The sequence below is a fragment of the Tinamus guttatus genome, unplaced genomic scaffold (genome assembly GCF_059628265.1).
Source record: "Tinamus guttatus ecotype Peru unplaced genomic scaffold, ASM5962826v1 Tinamus_guttatus_pri_ptg000710l, whole genome shotgun sequence".
Taxonomy (NCBI): Eukaryota; Metazoa; Chordata; class Aves; order Tinamiformes; family Tinamidae; genus Tinamus; species Tinamus guttatus.
Genome location: NW_028289244.1, coordinates 3,231,230 through 3,253,074, shown reverse-complemented (window position 1 = coordinate 3,253,074; position 21,845 = coordinate 3,231,230). Strand labels below are relative to the sequence as shown.

The 21,845-nt window shown below is 40.2% G+C and overlaps 1 protein-coding gene across 1 annotated transcript in view; it reads right to left on the bottom strand.

Moving 5' to 3' along the window:
* Nucleotides 1-21,845, bottom strand: part of SPOCK1 (SPARC (osteonectin), cwcv and kazal like domains proteoglycan 1) — a 245,896-nt gene that overhangs the window by 141,377 nt on the left and 82,674 nt on the right. The window contains exon 3 of the mRNA XM_088536865.1: nt 21,650-21,695. Within this exon, the coding sequence (XP_088392991.1) occupies nt 21,650-21,695 (46 nt within the window). The remainder of the gene's footprint in view (nt 1-21,649; nt 21,696-21,845) is intronic.

The following is a 21,845-nucleotide window of genomic DNA, read 5'->3' as shown; positions in this document are numbered from 1 at the left end:
TGAACCCACGGCCACTGAAATCAATACAAGTCTTTTTTTTATTTCCATGCATTCCCGATTAAACTCACAGCAGCTCATTTAGCACAAGATCAGAAATCATTTACAAGGTTAATTTATGTTCATTTTCACCTAAGTTTCTATGCTGTGCAGTATATAAAATAGGATGTGTTCATAACAACCAGACCAATTTATAAGAGATTCTCAGAAACTCTTTGTAGAGGTAATATCAATTCCAGTGATGCTCCTCATGCTTAAAACGTTGGCTATTTCTACTACTAGTAATACTGCTAAAATTGGAATGAACTTTCTAAGCGTATCTACTGTGACATTTATCTTCCACTATCAATATAGAATGCTGTGAACTATTTTGCTAGATAGGGCTAATAACAGGCAGCTGAAGCAGAAGTGACTTTGGAGTGCACAGGTGATGGGATGTACCTTCCTATGTGCATTTTATCTGATTTCAGATCAGTCGGCCCCTTGCGATGGGTGAGAACACGGGTTATTCCAGCTAGCTTCTCCAAATAAAATATTTAGTATTGTCCACACTGAGGAGTGATAAGAGGAAAATGCAGGCTGGAATTAAAGCTCTGCTCAGAAAGAGCCAAAATGAGACATACTGAGAATTCTCAAGACAAACCTATCAGTTGCCGCACACATTTCTGTTCAATTATGCCGCCTTTACGTCAGAGTTAATAAAATCCTACCACATAATGCTTCTTTATGGAGATTGATCGACATGTTTCATGCTAATTCCTTCCTGAGTTAGCAAGCCTTTATTTGCCATGTCAAGGCAAAAATGATGGCAGACAGCCTAGCAGAAATGCCAGTGCATACTTTAAAATGTCATTAAGTTGCAGACCAAATTAAACTATTGACCAAATTAAACTGTTTACCATACATAGCACCTACCACTTGCTATCCTTTAGGGCTACACTGCTGTCACATGGGTATCAATGTTTATTTTATATAAACGACACGCAGACTTCACAGCAAAGACCATGTGATACTAAATGATAAATGAGGGACATTGCAGGGCTTTTTTTTCCCCCCCATGAACCGCCAAAAAGAAAATAATGTGTAAATACAAAGAAGAGTAGCTAATACTACTAAAGCTGATTCACTTCAGGATGTTTACATTTTATTTACCACACTGGCCTGACATGGAGAAGCTGTAAACAGGGAAGGTCAAGCAATCAAAAATAGCAGGTCTTGCTGATACAGAAGCTGTAGCTTTACCAGATCCAGCACCTTGGCTGGCGGCACCTTGCCCCGTTTGGAGGAGTAGCCCTCACAGCCCTTCAACCCACTGACATTTGAACCCATCTAGAGAAACTCTGAGTATTTTGCTGGGTTCTACAGCTGGTTTTATCAGCATTCAAAGGCAAAAATCTGCTCCATTTTCCCTGGAATTGCCCCAATGTCATGACAAGGGGAATCTTGAATTGACCACTCATGCTGCTTTGCCTCCGGAGACAAGATGGTCTCACAGACCATTTTCACCAGCTTTCATCAGCTCCTGCTTCTTATTCCCGCATCATTGCGGCAGACATTTATTTCTCCTCCCGGGCACGGGCTCGGATTGCTGATCGCACCCAGATCGGTTCTCGAGCGTAGGTTGAACTGCAGCTCTGCAGGGAGAAGCTCTGACACAACCGGGTGCGCAGGACCCCGGGGACGGGGCGGTGGGAAGCAGCACCCAGCAGCACAACCGCTTCCCGCGGCAAATCCCGATCCCGGCAGCGACTCCGAAAGGAACCGGCCGTGCCCGGGGCTCCGGCCACGGCAGCTCTCCAGCAGCCGGTGCTGACATGGGGACATTGCTCTCTGCACAGAGGACACACGACCAAATTGCTTTTATGTACCGAGAGACGTGACACGCATTTCTTGCTCACTGCCTGTTGGAGTTATTGGCCTCAGGGTTGATTTCTCTTACACAAAATATCTTCCTTCTCCTTAGGAAGTTTTCAGCAGCTCAGTTTCTGATTGAGGGAAAAACAAAACACTAAAACAAAACAGAAAACCTTGATTTCTTGTTGTCATGTGCTAATCCTTGTCTCCTGATGGCTTTGATCCAAGTCCTGGCACTATCAGCAGGAAAGAGCTCAGTTCTCAACAGGGAGGACCAGGATCCTGGGTTTTGACCAGTCTGATAATCACCTTGGCAAAAGAGAACGAGAATTACCCTGGATCAGCATCCCGGCCCTATGGAGCGGCTACATCTGCTCATTCCTATGGGCTGCTGGGCAGGCTCCCCCTCCGGAGGTTCAAACCTCGGAGAATCAATATGGGTAATACCAGGATAACGCCAAGTAACTGCTAAACAAGCAAACAAAAAACCCCCAAACTACCCACAACCAAAAACCACCTACCCAGAACAAAATGTTTTGAGATCAGCAGAGAGATCTGAGGAGCTTTATTTTGTTTTTACTTCAATCCATTTTCACATCAGGGACTTTTCCTAATTGGCATGATTCAGTTAAACTAGGACAAATTTTGAGATTAAAAAAAAGACAGATTAACTGTTGGGATAATGGCATGGGGAGCAGGCTTATAAACCCCAGAAACGAGGACAGGAGCTCTAATACTCTGGAGGGCTACAGTGAAGAATCATCTTGGTAAATGGGAGAAATGAATAAGGCAACAGTCAGTACATGCAAATACAAAGCAGCATCATTACAAAGCAAAAATCAAAGGAATAAACGCAAAATGAGAATTGACTAAGTAGAAATAATACCGAACAAGATCCCAGAGAGGCTGCAGATTGCCAGCTGAATAGCAATCAAAACTGTCAAGCTGTTACAAAAAATAAAAAATAAAGGAAAATCTTTCTACTAGAGTGTACTAAGAGGAAAGTCTTAACACAAACATGGAAGATAATTACTCTGCTCTACTAAGCATTGCTGATATCCTCAGCTGGAGTATGGTCCTGTCTAGGGAAAAATAGAAACAAGATATACAGGATGAGAGGACAAGACGAGGCTGAGAGTTCAGGGGGGAACAGTAAAATTGATAAGATTTGGAATATGGCTTGTACAGAAATGAGGAAAGGAAATAGGCTGAATTAGCCCAGAAAGAGAAAGCTCAGCAGGGAGCCATGATATGGATTCAAAGGTACAAATGCTCATCATAATAAATAAATAAATAAATAAAGGCAGTTATCCTTGACTATTGCTTCTCCGCTTGCTGGCCTTAAAGGATCTCAGACTCCACTGCTGAACTGCAGGCTCAGGGGAGCAACGGGAAGGACCATCCCCACCAAACCCAACACGAGGGGAGCCAAGGCCCCGTTTCCAACACGCCCCTTTCATTTGCTGCAGGTTCCCCTTGTAGCAGGAAAGAAGCAATGAACGATGGCAACCTTGAAACGTTAAGGGACAAGTGGGTTACAAATTACCCAAATACAAGCCCAAGGGACACCTGAGGAACCGGCTTCTATCCAGTCCACCTGTGAACGATTCATTCAGCTCTTTGTTTTCCCAGGTATCTTTAGACATTTTTAATACTAAGTGTGAAAGACATAGAAGCATCTCAGGAATGAATGAGGGATGTTTTTGGATATTTATATGTAATTAGGATGTGATAGTCACATTAGGAATCCGTTTTCTTTGATGGACTCCAGCAGCAGTACTCAAGCCTTTATAGCAATATCTTATTTCTCCAATTATCTTGGTTTTGTTGAAATCAGCTGTAATCCCACTGCAGGGGGTATATTAAAGTAAAAACACTAGCACATCCTAATACGAGGAATTAATGAGAATGTGGCCAATATCACAGCATTCATTTAGAGAAAACGGCACACTGTCAAATCTAATGAAAACTTTAAGAAAAGTACACATCCTTCAATCTCTACAGCATTTGGAGAGTGATAATAGTGCAGAAAAAGAAAGAAAACTTTGGAGAGAAACTGTAAATACTAGATATTGCATCTGAAGGAACATATTAAAGCAACCTATTCTTTTGACCACAGCTCTATTTCTTTTTTGAGCAAATAAGGCAGATTGGAAAAAAAATGATCATTCCCATCAGGAGGTTCTGAAAAGGCATAAAATAGATTAAACTGCTCTTGTCTTTGTGTTTGAATATAGAAACAATGAAAAATAATTTCGGTTCAGAAAAGCTGAAGGTAAACAACAGTAATCCTGGGTTTCATTTTCATTCTGGCAGGTCTCCTCGCTGATGCTTTGCCCTTAATTGCTTTTCTAGTTATCTAGTTGAGCATAACTGTGTGCCATCATATTTAAACAAGTTCACTCTGTTTTCTTAACTCCTGAAGGACCAACTTTGTTTTTGGCACTGGAATGTGCTTTTGGGACTTACTGGAGTAAAAGGTTCAACTTTTAGCATCAAATTAAATATGTGTTTACTGCAGTATACATATTCTTAAAACTTAAATATTCTCAGTATTACTAATTACTGACTGCAGGTAGACCTGAGCTGCTAAGCATTTCCTTCATAATTCCCAGATGCCCTATAGTGACAGAAGCATCCTATTGCCCCACAGACTTAACAGCCCTGGATTGTGAGGGAAAAGAATCCAGGTTGAAGCAAAAAGAAGTAGTAATAGTTGGAATGGACAGAGAAAAAGTAGAATAAAAGACATAAAAGGCAAAGAGAACAGTAAGTTCACAGCAGACAGAAGTTCACATCAGAACAGGCAATGGAAATTCTGAAAAAACATGAAGTCAAAACCAAGACCCCCTTCAAAGGGCAATGCGCTTAAAGAATTATGATTCTGAGATGCAACAGGAGCTTTTGATCTATAAAGCTGTTCAGACAAACTAGCTATGGCTCACCATTAAGATTCAACAGCAGTTGAACGTCAGGAATTTCAAGCAATATGAAAAACGCGGAGAAGAAAATCAAAAGACACCCCAAAGGACAGTATCTCCCTTCTCCCAAAAATGTTTTGAGGAAAACATTGTAATTAGTCTAGTGAATTTTAAACTAACGTATCTGTCCTGCTACCATACTCGAGGAGGGGAAAAAAAAAAAAAAGAAAATAAAAGGAAAAAAGGGGTATCAGCAGCTGTCATACAAACTCAAAGAGCAAGAAAGCATCTGGGTTGAAATTCTGCCCCCACAAATGGCCAAATTCCCATTACTTCCAACGCTACCCATGTTCCACCCTTGGAGCATCCTGCATCTGTGAGCTTTAAATGCTGCTTTAAATCCTGCAGGCTTACACAGCACAAACACCATCAAGCAAATTTCATCACTCTTTTTTCTTATCAATTTAAAGAAATTAGTAGCTGAAGGGTATACAGAAATGTAACAGATCTTCATGAGTGAAACATTGGATACAATTTGCATGATCAGACTTGAAAGCTTTATAAAAGTTGGCTTGGCCGTAAGGAATAGTCAAATGGCATGAGGATGAAATAGCCTAAGGATCATTCATGTGATTAATGATGAACAGCCTTGGTATACGTGGGGCAAAAAAGGGCTTTGCATCCTCACTGGTAGCTCATGGGTGCTGATCAGTAAAGGGCAGGTTGGAGGTAAAAAGGAAAAAGGTAATTAGGGTGTTAAAAGGTAACTGGCTTCTCCGTGACTGTCTCGCAAACCCCTGGAGAGCTTCCTGCTCAGACTGCTCCCTCCTTATTCTGTCTTAATTCATGGGAATCCAACACCGAAATCCCAACTGCTGAGCACTGAAGTCCCTTTAAACCCAACTTAGATGGTCAAAGTGGCAGCACCTTGGAAGGATGATGGGCCAGGGCAGGAAAGGAGAGACAGAAGTGATTTTTGCAACTATTTTTTCTTCCCTAAAGTGGTTCTACCAAGATTAAAAGAGCAGCCCTAGCAAAGAATTTGAGCACATAGTTCATGGAGCTCACACACATAGGGAGGGTAGACACTAAACAGGGGAGTAGGAGGAAAAAAATATATATATTATTCCAATTACATGATCAAAGAACTTAAAAGTTAGGTTATATGATCTGAGCTCAGGAAGCTGATATCAGAGCTGGAAAAAGCAATCTTATCTCACAAGGCTCAACTGACCATTTCACGGTCATCTTATATAGATTCATTCCTAGAACTAACTGTTAGATGTTCTGATGTTTATGTATTGGCACAAGAAAGTTTCACCCTGCTACACTGCACCAAGAATGTGGATTAAAATCAGTCATTGGAGCCGACACTTTCTATATATCTATCCACTTCCTTACCTCTTGCACATGGCAGGCAGAACTCAGGAATGAAACTGGCTGATGAAACTTGCCTGGTTTTCCCATCAAACTTAAATTTTTAAGCCAAGAACAGTGATTCTCTGTTTGCTGCATGACATCTACTTTTATAGGCAGCTGGTGGTGCTGAGAACGCCTAGCTGGTGTGCAATTGTACCCTTGTGCAAATTACGAGGAGTGAATTGTGCGGAAAAGAGGATATACAGCAAAGCCTGGCATCATCGGCACAGCCTGTCCGCTCCTGGAATCCACTGACTCCATCAGTTAGCAAAACTGACCAGCAGAACTGCCCTCCTCAGCCAAGATTGGCTTCACACAGAAAATGCAGTCATGGTATTATGGCTCAGAGTGAGGTTTAAGCAACAGAGTTATTCTTTTCCTATCAGTGATTCATTTGGTTGCAATTCAAGGAAAGTCACCCCTTCACACAGCAAAGAATTTCTGCATTCCTTTCATTTAATTTGAAGCAGGAGATGGCACTATCTCAAACTGCACAAATCAAAGCAAGCTAAATCATCGCCAGCATCTAGAGATTCAGGGAGAGGTGAGCAAAATGAACACGAGTAAATCATAGAGGAGTGATATCCTGGAGGCAAAGGGAATTATTTTGGACATGCACAATGCTTTAAAGTTCAAAATGTAATTTAAAAATGCTAAAGCTTTCCTGGCGATCCTCATGCATTCTTTTTCTACCTATATCTACTGTTATGTCCTAAACTAATTCTTCTCTAATCAAATGCCATAACTTAATACACTGATGGTAATGCTGATTCCATTTTCTGCTTGCAAAAATGTCTTCTAAACCCATATATAAAAAAAAAAACCGCAAAAAATAAACAACAACAAAAACCCTCCACTGGTCCTAGGTTTAAAAGATTATACTTCTAATCATTGCTGTAGTCAGTTAATGGACCAGTGAAAAGTGTCTTTTGATAAACTGACCAATCATACCTTACCTGCTCTACCATGAACACTGTATAGGCATCCACTAGTAAAAACATTAAAAAAGAAAACATCTGTTGGTTCTGGGTATGGATTAAAGGATTATTTAACCAGATGAAAGCAATGAGGGTAAAGTTATTTCAAAGAATGCGGAAATGCTGTTCAATTTGAACTGAAGGTGGAGATTGTGGAATGCAAACACGGGACTGCGTTATTTGTAGAAGATACACTACTAGCAAAAATCCTAAGGGCAGGACGGAAATGTCCAATCTTGTTTAATTTTATATGCAGAAAGGTATGTATTGAAGGAAGACAAAACACATTATTCAAATTCAGGCTTTGAGACACACACGCAAATGTCTAAAAGCAGTCAAATAAAATTTGCACAGTCACACACCAGGATAGGAAAGTACCCGGGCTGCTTTGTCGTATCTCAGTCTGATATTCTGAGGATCTGACTGAGAACGAGACCAGGCCCCTTCAGACCCATCTTCCCCGGGCTAACACCACGAGCTTTACCCCAGGCTGCACACATGAAATGATGCCTCAGTGTTCTGGAAATCATTTAAAACACTTGAAATGCACAAAAGAAGGGGGAAATATCAAAGAGAAATGGAGAGAGGAAAGCACAGTCCCATGTGTGCAGTCCAAAGAGGCAGATTTGGCATTATAGACATTTGGAGAGATACTAGAGCTGAGATGCTTAGGATCTCAGGCGCCTGGCCCACACGTGGTCCTGCCAACACTGCCACCTCCATAATGTCATCAGGCAGCAAGTGCAAGACGATGGCATCGACTAAGCCCTCCTCAGACCCTCGGTGCACTGAGTAACGCACAAGGTGGAAGAACTGGGGAGATGTCAAGATGCGAATGAGCTTCTACACTTTACTGAGGGACAACCTCCCTGCTCTGAGGGCTGAGCTGTAAGTTTGGACCTTCTCATTCCTAAAACACACTTTTCCTATCTCTTTAAACAGCTTGTTTCTCAGTATTTTCTGTCAAGAGTACAGAATGCTTCATTTCAATCAATTTGAGAGAAGCTAGGGAGGACAAGAAGACCGACAATAAGAAAACATCATTTAGGACTTGTAAATGATCCTTGAAGAATAACAGGTCTCTGTTATGACAGGTCGAAACAGAATGTAACAAGAACCTTCATGTAAGGAAAAGGTTGCTAAAAGAAAGACGACAGCCAACCTTTTGCCACGTTAATGGTAACAAGACAAAAGTTTGCAAGTCAAGGGTTTGAACTGCAAAACTAGCTCACATTACAAATTTATCATAGAGTATAAACTGCAGGGGTGTCTGGCACTGGAGATCTTTAAGATGATGCTGGATAAATACTTGGAACAATGGGAGAATAGGGAATTTAGCTACCTCCTTAGAGTCTCCTGGGATGACGCCATCCAATCCCATTCCCAAAGCATCGCAAGTGTAGTGCATTGAGGAAGTAATGAACTAATTATCTACGTGAGCAAATTCAGATAGGATGATATACCTACTAAACTACGGTTTTGCTGGATTTATAGTTTGTTCCCTGCAATTTCCATCTCTAGGAGATGAGGTGTGAAATTGCTTCACTAGACGGACTCAGCACATAACAGCATTAGACAGCATTTAGAAAAATAGAAGGAAAGCTGACAGACTTCAGATCACACTGAGCTCATCGCTGCTTCTGGATCTGCAGATTCTTTCCCTGTGGCACATTGCCTGAACACGTGGCTGTCCTCTCAACTAGGGACTATCTGGTCACAAATTCATTGCTTCATGGTTGGACCATTGATATTGTTCAGTCTCGGGTAGGAAACATTGAACAGCAACATCACACACACACACACACAAAAAGGGACTCAAACACATCATTCTGCTTCATCTCCTTCGTTCACTTCAAGACCTCCTTCAGAGCCTTCATAATTTATAAATATTTTAAGAGTGAGACTAACCCCCTCAGATACCTTCTTGTCCCCATCTTCCCCCAACTCTGCTCAAATAAACATACCCCAAAACACATATGTGAGATAACAAGGCCACCAAGACACTAGTCAGGGCAACTGTAAGAGAATAACTGAAAAAGAGAAATATACAGTGATCATCAAGTGTCATTTTCCACCTAAATAATGGAAAAGTCAGCTCAATCGCTGTAACTTCACTAAGGAGCCTGTGTGAAACTGAGGACAGAATTTGACCCCAAATGCAAAGGAATTCATTTAAAGCTAGGCATTAAGTTTTAATGATTAAAAGACAGGACAATTTTATTATAATTCATGAAAGTAAAATCCATTCACCCCACACATCCACACCTTAGGCTCTTTATATAGTTCAGACACATCATGTAAAGTCACTCTAGTCAATGGAAAATTAATGCTACTATTAATTTCTATTAAAATACTGGTTAATTCACATCTACCACAATTGATATACAAAACAAAATGCTGTTATTAGCTCCTTACTATGTACCATACAAATATTTTAATGAACTTTTATTAAGCCAGCATGCTGGAAATTGATTTTTCAGAATAACATTTCTTATCGTTGACAAAATTGCCTACATAGAAGTACAACCTCTTACAATTATTCAGTACTTTATGAAAGCATGCTTGTATCTCAGCCTTTACTTTTTAATTATCTTCTTTTAAAAATACAGTATCTTGCCAATGTGCTAGACAAACATGTTAGGAGATACTAAAACAGAATATAATGTACATATGTCACAATCCTCAGGATAAAAACCTTCGCTCCAGAAACATCTTTAAATTTTCCCATCTTTGCCTCTCTATCCAACACAAAACAATGTTTCCAACAGGTACCACTTTGTTCCAACAGCCTACTGAAGCCCTGTACTTCCTTAAATGAATGGCAATTACAACTGAGCTATAAACTTTACATCTTGAGGCCTGGACAGTTTAGTTTCATCATTTTAATCCAAAACATTTCTCTTTTTTTTAAAAAAAAGTAATCAAAACTCTTTCCTTCTACATTGCAAAACAGCATAAAAATGGACACAGGCATAACAGCTATGTCAGAGGATTATCACATAGGAAATCAGTTGTTATCTTATCTGACTCTTTCCCAAAGAGTCCATTTAGGTAAATCTCACCTATTGCATACTTCATTTTTGCATCTCTGCTCCCTCTTCCCCATCTCCCCAACTCAGAGGAAAACAGTAGAAGTGACACTACCTTAAATTTCACACATCTTCAGCCTTTCCACCCCTATAAATACTCCTTTTTTCACTGCAAATCTGATACTTTGCTAGATTGTTCGCTAGGAAACCTTCAAATACTCTGGAGTCTGCTGAGAAGATCCAAAGGTTTAGGGGTAGAAACACAATCAGGGAATAAGCAACACCTGACACGGTGTCTCACGAGCCACCTGCTTCATTTCCAGGTGTTTCCAATTGTGTGGGTGTAAATTAGCACCACTTCTGTCTAGCTAGCATTGCTGTTAGCATAAGTCTGTGAACTTTAATGGACTTTTACTTTATGCAACTGAAGAAATCTTGAGTAGTTTTCCAGGATCAGGGAAACTGATAGTCAAACCATGCAAGCAACCTGGTGATCACCAAGAGGTGTCCTGAACAGGCAAACTGCAGGGCACCAGCAGCAGCAAATTAGAAAACACCACCACACCTGGAACAGAGCAGTCACCAAGTAGGTAATCCCTTCCCAAACTAAGGAAAGGAATGGATTTTGGGGGAGCCATTGGGGGCAGAGACTTTGGAAAGAACCTCAAGAAAGCGAAGCCGAGGTAACCAAAAAGCCGGGGGAGCCCATGACCCCACAGCAACCCAGGCCTGACAGAGCTGGAACTGCTCCGTCCATGCGACCAACCTCTCTGCTGGACTGTGCAACCTCTCCCACAGAACAGGGGAGTCACATAATTCCTAAAGAATTGCTAAATTCAGAGCAACCAGGTTCTGTTTAAAGAGCAGCCTGTTAAAATGCACGTATTTGTTGCACTACAGTAAAGCAATGGACATATCTCACTAGCGCATTCCTCCTCAAGCATTCTGCTCCCACTAGATACGTGGCCTCTCTCTCCTCTTTCATCTCAAAGCTTTATTTTTTTTTCTTTTTTCTTTCGTGTTTTGAAAACTGGAGTTATTGTTCAAACAGGCCTATTTCCAAATCATGTCAACAGCTGCATCTGTCAAAACGTCCATCCTCAGTGCAATTTCACAAGCTAAGCTACGCGCTCTAGGTGTTTGCAATAGTTCCATACATCAAGCACGGGGCACACAAATGCACCCTGTGACACTCTAACAGGGAATGCAGATTCCTATACAAATCCAAGGGAGAGCACAGTAATAGAAACCGCAAGAAGATGAAATATTTTGCAGGGAGTGGGAACACCAGCTGATAGCAATTTCTCTTTCATGCCACAGTATACTTAATTTATTTATAGGCATTGGAAAAATGTTATTGGCACAGTTCTGTGCATGAAAATACACTAGAAGTGCCAATTTAGGAAAAAGCAGCTGAGAAGGAAAAAGAAAGAAAATAAAAAAATCTTGCCCAAATAACAGGTTGCTTTACTTATGATACAATCCTGATGAAGGTAGCAGAAAAGTTAGGTAAATAAGAGCTAGAACAGCCAAGTACAGCCCATACTCAATACAACAGTAAGGACATATTTATATTGATTTATACTGAGACAGTGTCTAAAAATGCAAGGGAATAACCCATCATCTTTATGATCTAAGCTCTCACGACCACGATACTTATGTTTTTGATTCCTGGAGGTATCATTGTCCTTAAGGGGTGCTGGTGTTTTCCAGAAAGACTTCTGTTTCCCAAGGTTTTACTTGGAGATGGTTGCTCATGCTTGTACTTTGTTCAAATTACTTCAGCGTGCACTGCGTAAAAGTTGTCAGCCAAGCAGGCATTCAGACAGGTAGGATGCTTTGTTACCAAGCTAGTAAGAAAACAGAAATGAAGAGATGGGATTGCTGAAAAGTTTCCAGGTGCTATCAAGATTTTCTCTCTCACGCAGATGTGCAATGGAATGGCCAGGTTACAGCACTGCCATTAAGGTAACAGATGCAAAGTGGTGAGGTCTGGTAACACCGAAGTTGGAAGTGCTGCTTACAGAAGGCAAACACAATTATTGTACCATGAACTCCTATGAGAGAGCTATTACCTGGATTTTGAGGATAAATAAGTCCTGTGGGTTGAACTGAATATACCATAACTGCAAAAGCAATTAGTACTAACCTTTAGAATAGAGCAAATAAATTATTGCAAGACTTCTTTAAAGAAAAGGTAACATTGCTTCACTTGGTAGTTTTACGGTCTCCTGCAAGAGAAGCATATCCATTTGTTTTCTGTGATCACAGTGCAAAGCAGAGGTTTTCCTCTTTCTCTCTCTTTTTCTTTCCTTTTTTTTTAATTTTTTTTTTTTAAAAAAGAAGATTCCTACATCCCATCTGAACAACTCCCAACAGTTGGTTTTGCATAGGTAGGGGCACTGAAAAGGCCCTTAGTGAGAAAGAAGCTCAGAGGCTGGAGTACTCAAAGCAAAGATGCATTTATTTTTATTGGCTGCTACAAACATTTACTGATTATCTTAATAAACAGCTAAAGGGAAGGAGAAACTCCATGAATACAGTGCAGTGTCCCATTAGAATAATTGCCATAGTGCTTACTTAACACGCACTAAAGATTGTCCTAATGTGCAACAACCCCTAGGATTGCTTATCTGAACACCCATTTATCATGCAGTTCTGATTATCTCATGTCAAGAATAAGATGGGAGGTGCAGCACTAAGTGAATTAACTCTTCAGCTCATTAAATTAAAGCTGCCCTAGAAACATATTACAGATTTGATTCCCCTGATCTGCCTTGTGGTGGACATGAATACTTCAAGAAGGGGCCCCAAATGAGGAGTTATCCTCTCTCCTGCGGCTACAGAGGCACTGCAAGGGTGTGTGGCCAGGCTAGGTAAGCCAGGAACTCTATTTATTAACCTCTCCAGACAAAATAGATGAAATCCTTGCACAGAGGATAGCTGAAGAGGAACCATCATCTTTATAGGCAATTTTCCACTATCTACACTTTAAACTCAATTTATGAAAAGCCAAGACACTGGATGGAATGAGAACTTTAAATAAAGCTGTTAGACAATAACCGACACCATGAAAAGATGTATTAATGTCAAGATCCACTGATGTATTGCAGCCAGAAGATACGGAAAGAAGGATTGTGACTAAGCAACTGATCATTGCCTACCAAGCTGATATGTATTTTCAACACACTATATCTGGGAAACTTTTGTGAAGAACATCACCAGAGTACATATAAAAAGTTTTATTTATTTATTTATTTTTTTAAATCTTGCAGTATACACCTGAGGCAAAATTTGTAGATTAAAGTGGCTTGTCAAACGACCAAAGAGTGCAAAGCTGGTATGCAAGTATTCAGATTAGATGAGAGAGAATGTTATTTTATGCAACTGTGTTTAATCTGAAGCAGTAATAGCAGGAAGAATAGCTGTGACTTCAGTTTGTGTTTTGGTGATCATGCACTTAGGTTTACAGTGGAAGATTTAATTCCAAAGTGTGTGTATGATGTCATGTTTTGTCTCCCAAATTGAAAGGGAATAGGGAACTCATTGTCACCTAAATGTTTAACGTTAGGATAGAGTAAGAGCTTTTTTCCCACATGGCCAGATATAATATTCAAGTACAGAACCACTTACAGGATGCCCTATTGATACTACATTAGAAAGCAAGTGAGACGGCGAGAGGCAGTCAGAGAAAACAGGTTGCCTTTTGCCAATCCCTGTTTGCAAGCCCATGACAATTCGAGTTATTAACAATCCTGAAGCTTATGCCCATTACTCCCATCAGACAAGATCCTGCCTTTTTTCCAAACTATACCAAAGTGTTTGTAGACAGTGATTCATCTTTATTCCTTTCTGTGCTATGACTGGAAATCTATTTGTACAAACTACCTCTTTCTACATTTCTTCTGGGCCCTTTCAGAAAATTAAGCAGAATACAATCCCAGGATAGCAGTTGGAAAAGGGATCTGGAAAGGCTGCTAGTTCCTCTCTCCTGTGGCCAAGCTAGGTCAGCTACAATTATGTCACCAGCTATAAGCCATCTGTCTAAATTGTTTCACAACACCGCCAAAGCCAGAGCCTAATACAGCCTCTTTATGGAATCTGTCCTAAAACTTAGCTATCCTCATCATTACAAAGGCTAAAATCAATCATTGTTGCTGCAATTTAAATATACTGCACTTTTTTTGGAATCCACAATAGATGAAGAGCAATTTTTTTTCCAGTTAATTTTATGTACTTGTAAATGGTATTTTTGCCCCTCCGCCTATGCACCTGCTTTCTTTCAGTGTTCCCCTCCAGGAGGTATTTCCTGCCTCTCCGATCCTCTCCGCTCCTTTTCTCCGGGTTCTTTCCAACCAGTTCATACCCTCCTGGCAGCTCGGACGGGGCAGAGCAGCCGCCGTCCTCCCGGCGCCGTGCGGAGCCCAGGGATCGCTCCCAGCTACATTTGCCAGGGCAAAACGAGCCTTTTTTTTTGCAGCAGAACAACAACGTTGCCTCATGTTCACTTTCTAATCCATTCTAATCCCCTACCATTTTTTTCCTCGGAATTTGTGACTATCCAATTGTTCTTCATCCCGCTTTGTGTGTATGAGCACTCTCACCTAACGCACAACTTTGCATTTGTCCTGACTGAATTTATCCTACATTTTCAGATTTGTTTTTAATTTCTTAAGGCTACTCTGTCTTCTAACATGCATACAGCTCTCCTTTCAGCTTGGCATGATTAAATATCTTAATTAAATAAGCATACTAATTCTAACATTTGCTATTTAATGAAAATAGGGAATAATACTGGACACAAAATAGATCACAGAGGAACCCTACTCAATTTATCCTTCCAGCCTGACATTGAAACACTAATAGCTCCACCTGAATGTGTTCTTCCAACTGATTTTGTACCCACCTCACAGTAGTTTCCTTGGGACAATATTTCTCTAACTAGCTTATAAGAAAGTAATGTAAGCCCATGTTGAAAGCCTTATTAAAGTCAAGATATGTGATACTGCAAGCTCATCCCCGAGTCTCAAGGCCTGTAAATGTCACAGTAGAAAATTAGTTTAGTTTGGCATCCCTACTGGCTTTTCTTTCATCTCCTTAACTACTTGCTGCTAACAAATGTTTGTTTTGATATTTATTGCGGTATTTCTTTTTTCAGCATTTCCAGCTCAACTCACCAGATATAATTTCCTTCCTTTCTTCCACTCCAAAAGGTAAGCCCTATGCTTGCCCTTTTCCAGACTTCTGCAATTCCATGAGTTTGCAAAGGCAACTTTTAATCATTCTAAAATGATTAACCCTTGGATCAATTCCTCTGGGCCCAGCTGATTGCAAACACCTAATTTAGTCCATCCTGTTCTTCCCCTAATCCAGAACCGCAGCCTTTAGCTGAGGACATTAATCGTAACTGCCACCTGATCACAGAAGACCTTTCAAGTGAAAACCAAGGCAAAGAGAAGCAGTAATACTTTGGTCCTCTCAGCACTGCCTTTATAGAGTTTTTCTCTCCACTGAGCAGTAAGCCATCATTTCTCTTTTCTTCCTTCTACTCTATTCTTCCTTCTCTTTGCAGCTCTACAAACATGTTCAAATACTGTGCAAATTACTCTTCTGATTGGCTAATGATTTAAACCTCATTCTGACTTGCAGTACAAATCTCCTGCTAAGCAGCCTGATATTTAAGCCAAATCGTATTTCAAAGCCTGAGACTTTGCCCTTGTTTGGTTTGGCCTTGTTAAGCCAGAATAAAAATGGAAGCAGCTGATTTAAATAATGTATTGAAGTTTCTCTTAGAGCTTAAGGAAGGAAGCTCTGCAGACATATATTTGCCAAATGCAGTTCATTTATAAACGTTTAAGTGTGTTTAAAAAAAGAAAGAGCTTCTCTACACCAAGTCGAAGCAAAAGGAGGAGAGTCCTTTGGTTCCTAAGCGATGTCAACCAGAGCAGGGTTGGATGCTGTGGCATTCCCAGAATTGTGTTCACTCCAACATGAACCACATGAACACTACGGGGCGAGCATGAATTTTCCTTTAAAAATTAATGAACACCTGCTTTGCAGTCATAGTAGGAAGAGATATTAAAAGAAAGGCAGTACCATTATTGACCAAACTATCAAGTGCTCCCAAGTGTTAATAAAATCCCAGGAAAGCAGCCTATCCGTCACCATCTCAGCTCCAAACACGTTGTCTGCAGTATCCTCACAGACAGGCTTCCCAGCTCCCTTGCTTCTGACACCACATTTAATGACAAAACTGGCAACTCACAAACTTCTAGGGAATGTAAAGTTACCCTTCTAAGCTGTGAATACAACTACGTGCACCCGCTTGGAAAATACAACTAGCCAAATGTTCTCAAAAAGCCTTTGATGTTGGATAGTTTCCTTTAGGTGCATCATCTTGGCTAATGTTTTGGGCTGATTCTGTTAGCATGCTTTAAAATTGTACTAATTTACTGAAAATTTCTACACACAATTTGTGTGTGGTTGTCCTATGAATAAGCCTCTAAAACTAATTCAACTACAGTCAAAAAATATATTGCAAATTAAGTTTTTCAGTTGAAATATGTCATCTGAGGCAGAGTAATGGAAAACATTTACTATAAAACTAACATATATATGTGACTAGAAATGTGTACAGTACAAAACAATTTTCTGAAAGGAGTGTATTCAGGCTTTTGTGAACTAACATCTTAACTTGGCTAACAGAAAATTACATGTTCAAAAATAATTGTAGGTTCCGTGATTTTCCTCCTGAAGCACAGGCTTCCTATTATCGTCTTTTTGGTTCTGGAATGATTATAAATTTCAGGCTAACTTTATCCTGCACAGCTGCACACTGCCATTTCTGGAGCCTGGATTTGTACAAATTCCTGTCCCTGGGGTTTTGGACTGCAAAACTGGTAATGACACACTGAAGGTTGTAATCCACTCAAAAGCAGTTTCCTCCTCAAAAGTGAGGGTTTTTTTTTGCCAGTTCAGACTTAGTGCTCAAGGGGACTCTTTGAAACAAATGTGCATGTCTGAAATTAATATTTACAGTCAAGTCCACACCAGCGTGTCCGGGATTAGCCGGTCACAGCCAAGTCCTAGTCAAGCAGATGAGAATTTCCATCTGGGTCAATGGAAGAGGGATTTGGGGCTGGGGATTCAGGGCAGACATTATCTAAAATGTGACACAGCTTTGGGAGAGGAAGGAAATGTCCCTGTCCAGGTTTCTCAGTTACTGGAAAAGTATTAGTGACAAAGACAAAATAAACAGGGTGAGCCTTGCTTCTAACTGATCAGCATGTTTGACACTCCTGGTGGATGGTTTCAGGACAGATTTGGGAAGAAAACCTGCAGTTCAACAGAATCAAGTTTTCCCCTCTTTAACTGGGTCCTTCTACAGCCTTGTTATTAATAATAATAATAATAGTAAAGGCAACTCAATGGTCTAAACATTTTGGATTAAGAGCTTATGTATTGGCAGCACAGAGTGCAGCCCATTACTTTCATGGTTTCTATCTTCTGGGTAATGATGCTCTAAAAAAGCCATACGACAAGCAAATTGGACACCATTCCAAATTGGTTTCAGCAACCTTAAATTTAACCAAATGCTCTCTTCATTTGTGCATCCACCAAGAAAAATTAATAACATCTATTTATCCATAAAAGAATTTATAACTGCTATTGAGGGGCGGCTCACAGCAGAAAGTATCAGTAACTCAAGTTTATTTTCTTATTAAACAGCTTTCACTCATAAGAGTACATAAAGTCTTAATAGGTTAATTTTCCAGCAAGTCTGAACAGGTGAAGAATATTAGACATTTAATGACTGTATCAAAATCTCTGCCTTGAGAATATTATGCTATTTTTTTCCCCCCCTGATTCCCTCTTTCCTTCTGCCAATGGAGACAGGGAAGACTAGGAAGTATGTCAAGTCAGCTGTCAAGCTGCTTAAAAACTCTCAAATGACCTTGTCAGAAAAAAAGACAAAAAGCACATGCACACACACAAAACCCTTTGATTTATATTTTAAAAATCCTGCCTAACCTGCCCCTTTCACTCGCTTTTCTGCCTCTCTGACAGGATTGGGTTCAATATTAATGCCCAGCAATCACTGTCAGGCTCTCCACACGCCTCCGTAGGCTGGCTCCGGCGCTGGGATGCTCAGCTTTGTATTCCCTTCTCCTCCATTCACGGCAAATAAAAAGCCAGGCTGGGAGCAAGGCTAAAAATAAACCCTGATTACTCAAGGACCCTCCTGGATGCAGCTAAGCCCTTCAGGTTGACTCTCCTTGAAAAGACAGGCTATGCAAAGATGCCTCATGGCAGACTCCAGGGGCTGTCTCGGTGAAAGTCATCCACACAGGGGCACTTTCCTACAAAATGAGGTATGTTTTATCTGGGGAAATACATGCATTATTTTTCTTTGCTTTACAGGCAAAAAGCAGACAGCTAGGCGAGGCTGCTTTGTATTTCTTAATGCTTAATTAAATAATCCAATCTGCTGAATAAAGCTACTGCATGCCACCATCCCAAGACTGACTATCTGTGTGCTAGGAGAGAATTTATGCTGAAAGAGAAACGATCCCTTTCTTTCTAAAGAGGCAGGAACCTGTAACAGATGTAAGATTGTCTGTATCGCTTCAAGGTATCCATGTGTAATTTCAGATTTTCTAAAATGATTTGTGCTTTTGCCCAGAGTCAGAGAGCTCAGGAACACAACGGACAAGACAGTTTTTGAGCCTGTCAGTTCAAAATCTTTTTGCAATATTTTGCCAGGATTTACCCCACCTGCTTTAGGAAAGGCAGACGGTTACAAGGTGGCAAAAAGAGTTGAGAGCAAAGTTCCATTTGAAGTCAATGAGATCTGTAATCCTAAATCCCTCAAATGCTTCTGAAAAATCTCTCCCAGAGATTCTAAAAGGCTTTTGCTGCAGATGCATTGCTTGACAAAAATCTCTTCTTCCCCCTTCCTTTGACACTGAAGTTTCATCTCCATAAAGACAGCACATCTCCTCTCTTCTCCTCTAATATGCATAAGCTGCCAAAAATATTCCTAGGAGCTACACACACATAATTCAAGGGCAATGAAATATAGAAATAGATGTAAAGTGAAATTTTAAAAGCACATATGTGTCCTCAGAGATTTCTAATGGGTCCTTCCTTCTTAAATCACTTCAGCAATGCTAAGATTCAAATCAGAGACAGGCAAAGCTGCTCCATTTGAAGTCTGCCCTTTGCAAAACAAATGACCAAAGTTTAAAGCCAAAGCCAATAAGCAAATCTCCTGTTCCCATCCTAGCCTTACTTTTTTGTTCATTTATCCATATCTTCCCTTCTCTTTCTCATCTGATTCACTCCTCATTTGTGCTGTGACTCACTTACATAATCTCATACTGTTTAATTTCCACAGGTGCCCAAGTGTTCTGTAATGTGACTTGCCGGCTCTCTCTTGGCATTTTATTTGCAACTTCTCTCCTTTCCAGGTGTGACTTAAGGTGCTGGTTTTAGCAGTTATTGCAAAAATCTAAAGTGAGGTCGGGCACCTTTTTTAACGCAATGTCTGCAATTCACCTCCTGCAATTAGGCAGCACTGACACCATCTGCTCTTCCTTTAATGTTATCCGGTGGTTAAATTACAGCAACACTGGAGATAAATCATTATTGGAGAAGGCCATGTAATTCTCAAGTTCTTGTTTCCTACAATTTATCAGATTCTTAATTGTTTGACTGAGAGTTCACTCTCTTTCTTCTTTTTTTCAGCCACGAAGTAGCTGGTGATGGTAAAAGGAGAAGCGTGTGACAGGGACACAGGAGAGCTAGAGGTTTTTGTATATTCATTAATGGAAAGGACTGGTTTTACTGGTTATTTAAGCAGAAGAATCGAGAGCACCAGAAGAAACCTGAAACGTGGGAAACCTGAAGGAGCTGCAGCACTTCACCTGGCTTTGCCTGTAGGAAGACAAATGTAAAAACACCCAAAATAGGGAGCTGCCACCCTCATCAGGGCTGGCCTTGGCCAGGTTTCCTCTCAAAGGTAACAACTTAGAACCACTGTGCCAAATGTGCTCATTTTAATAAGTCTCATTCACTCAGGACCATGGAAAAATAAGTTACTTCTCCTAGCTGGCGGGCAGCTCGTTGCTTTCCTGTAACTGTCCAATTTATGAGGTGCTCTCACTGAAGTGCTCAATCAACAAACACGGACACTTGGGATACTCCCGAATACAGTTATTTGGCTTGGAAAAGTGAGAGAGAAATGAAGAGAAACTTGAGAAATGCTGCAAATGGAACTTGGCCATCAAGGCAGCTGGGGGATGAGCAGTTTTAAAGTGAGGCAATTACAAACATGATGCGATAAAAGGGAAATAAGTCTATAAACACAAAGGCACCCATCCCTCAGGAAGTACAAGAAAAGATACATGCAAAAGCCCACTGCTAAACAGGAAAGGAAGGGTATACAATATTTATATAAAATCGAGTTAGATGTAAGCTCAGGTTAGTTCAGCTGCTCAATAATGTGTTTGAGTAATTTGCTTCCATTAACACATTTTCTGAATATAAAATCACAATTACATATCCAAACAGCCATTTCCCCACACCTAGTTTGTTATCTCTCCTCATTGAGGATAAAATTCATCCCTGTTTCGAAGGGCAGCGCATGCCTTACACTCCACTTAATGCCAACTGGAACACAGGATTTAAGAGAGGCAAATACTGTGCAGTGAATTCATATGATTGGACTTTATCTGTCTCTTATTTACTGTGTATATAATCATTCTTTTCAAAATAACTCCCGTCATAGGATAACTCTTGTTAAAAAATAAAACATATGTACAAGTAGATGGAAACTAAAATACAGCAGCCAGGGAAGCTTCTTTTCTTTTTTCTCCAAACATATCATGTCCAGAACAGCCTGGAAATGACTACTGGAAACAGTCTTTGTGTCCCTTCTCCTCTCCTCTGCTGCCCAAAGAAGTATTGCCAGCACCTAACAGGTCCCTAAGTACAAAACAACATTGACAGAAGCAGCACATGAATCACCAGCAAGACCATTTTGCTTTAAAGCAGTGCCAGAATTCACACATTACAAGCAAAGAATTTCCCTCTTGACTCTTGGCTAATAAAACTAGTTACATTTATGCTATTCATTTAACAAAGTTTTAGAAGACAGTAAATGCATGTGAAGTTACCTGCTTTATGTTAAACTCGAATTCAGTGGATCAGAGAACCCTTGCTAAGCACATATATAATCATGGAATATAAATGGGAATGGATGGGCATCATAAAACAGCTGAAAAATACAAAGATGAGTCAAACCTTTAGCTATGAATCACCTCAAGCTGTGACTAAATTGGGAATGAGATCTAAATAAGAGTATAGGCCTTCCCTAATGCATGGGAAAAAGGAATAAAGTATATGCATGTATCACAAAACAAGACAACCACAAAATATGTACTGTATTTACCTTGATCAAAAGGCTTGTTTGGATTCCAGTTTCTGAAATAATCATCCTAAATAGAAAGAAAAAAAAAAAAAAAAAAAGGAAATTCAGGCAAAATCTTTTCAACACAGTTTCATATAAATAAACTGCAAATGAATCAATTTCCCTTTTGCTGCTAACATGTGCTATCCAAATCAGATAAAAAAAAAAAAAAAAAAGT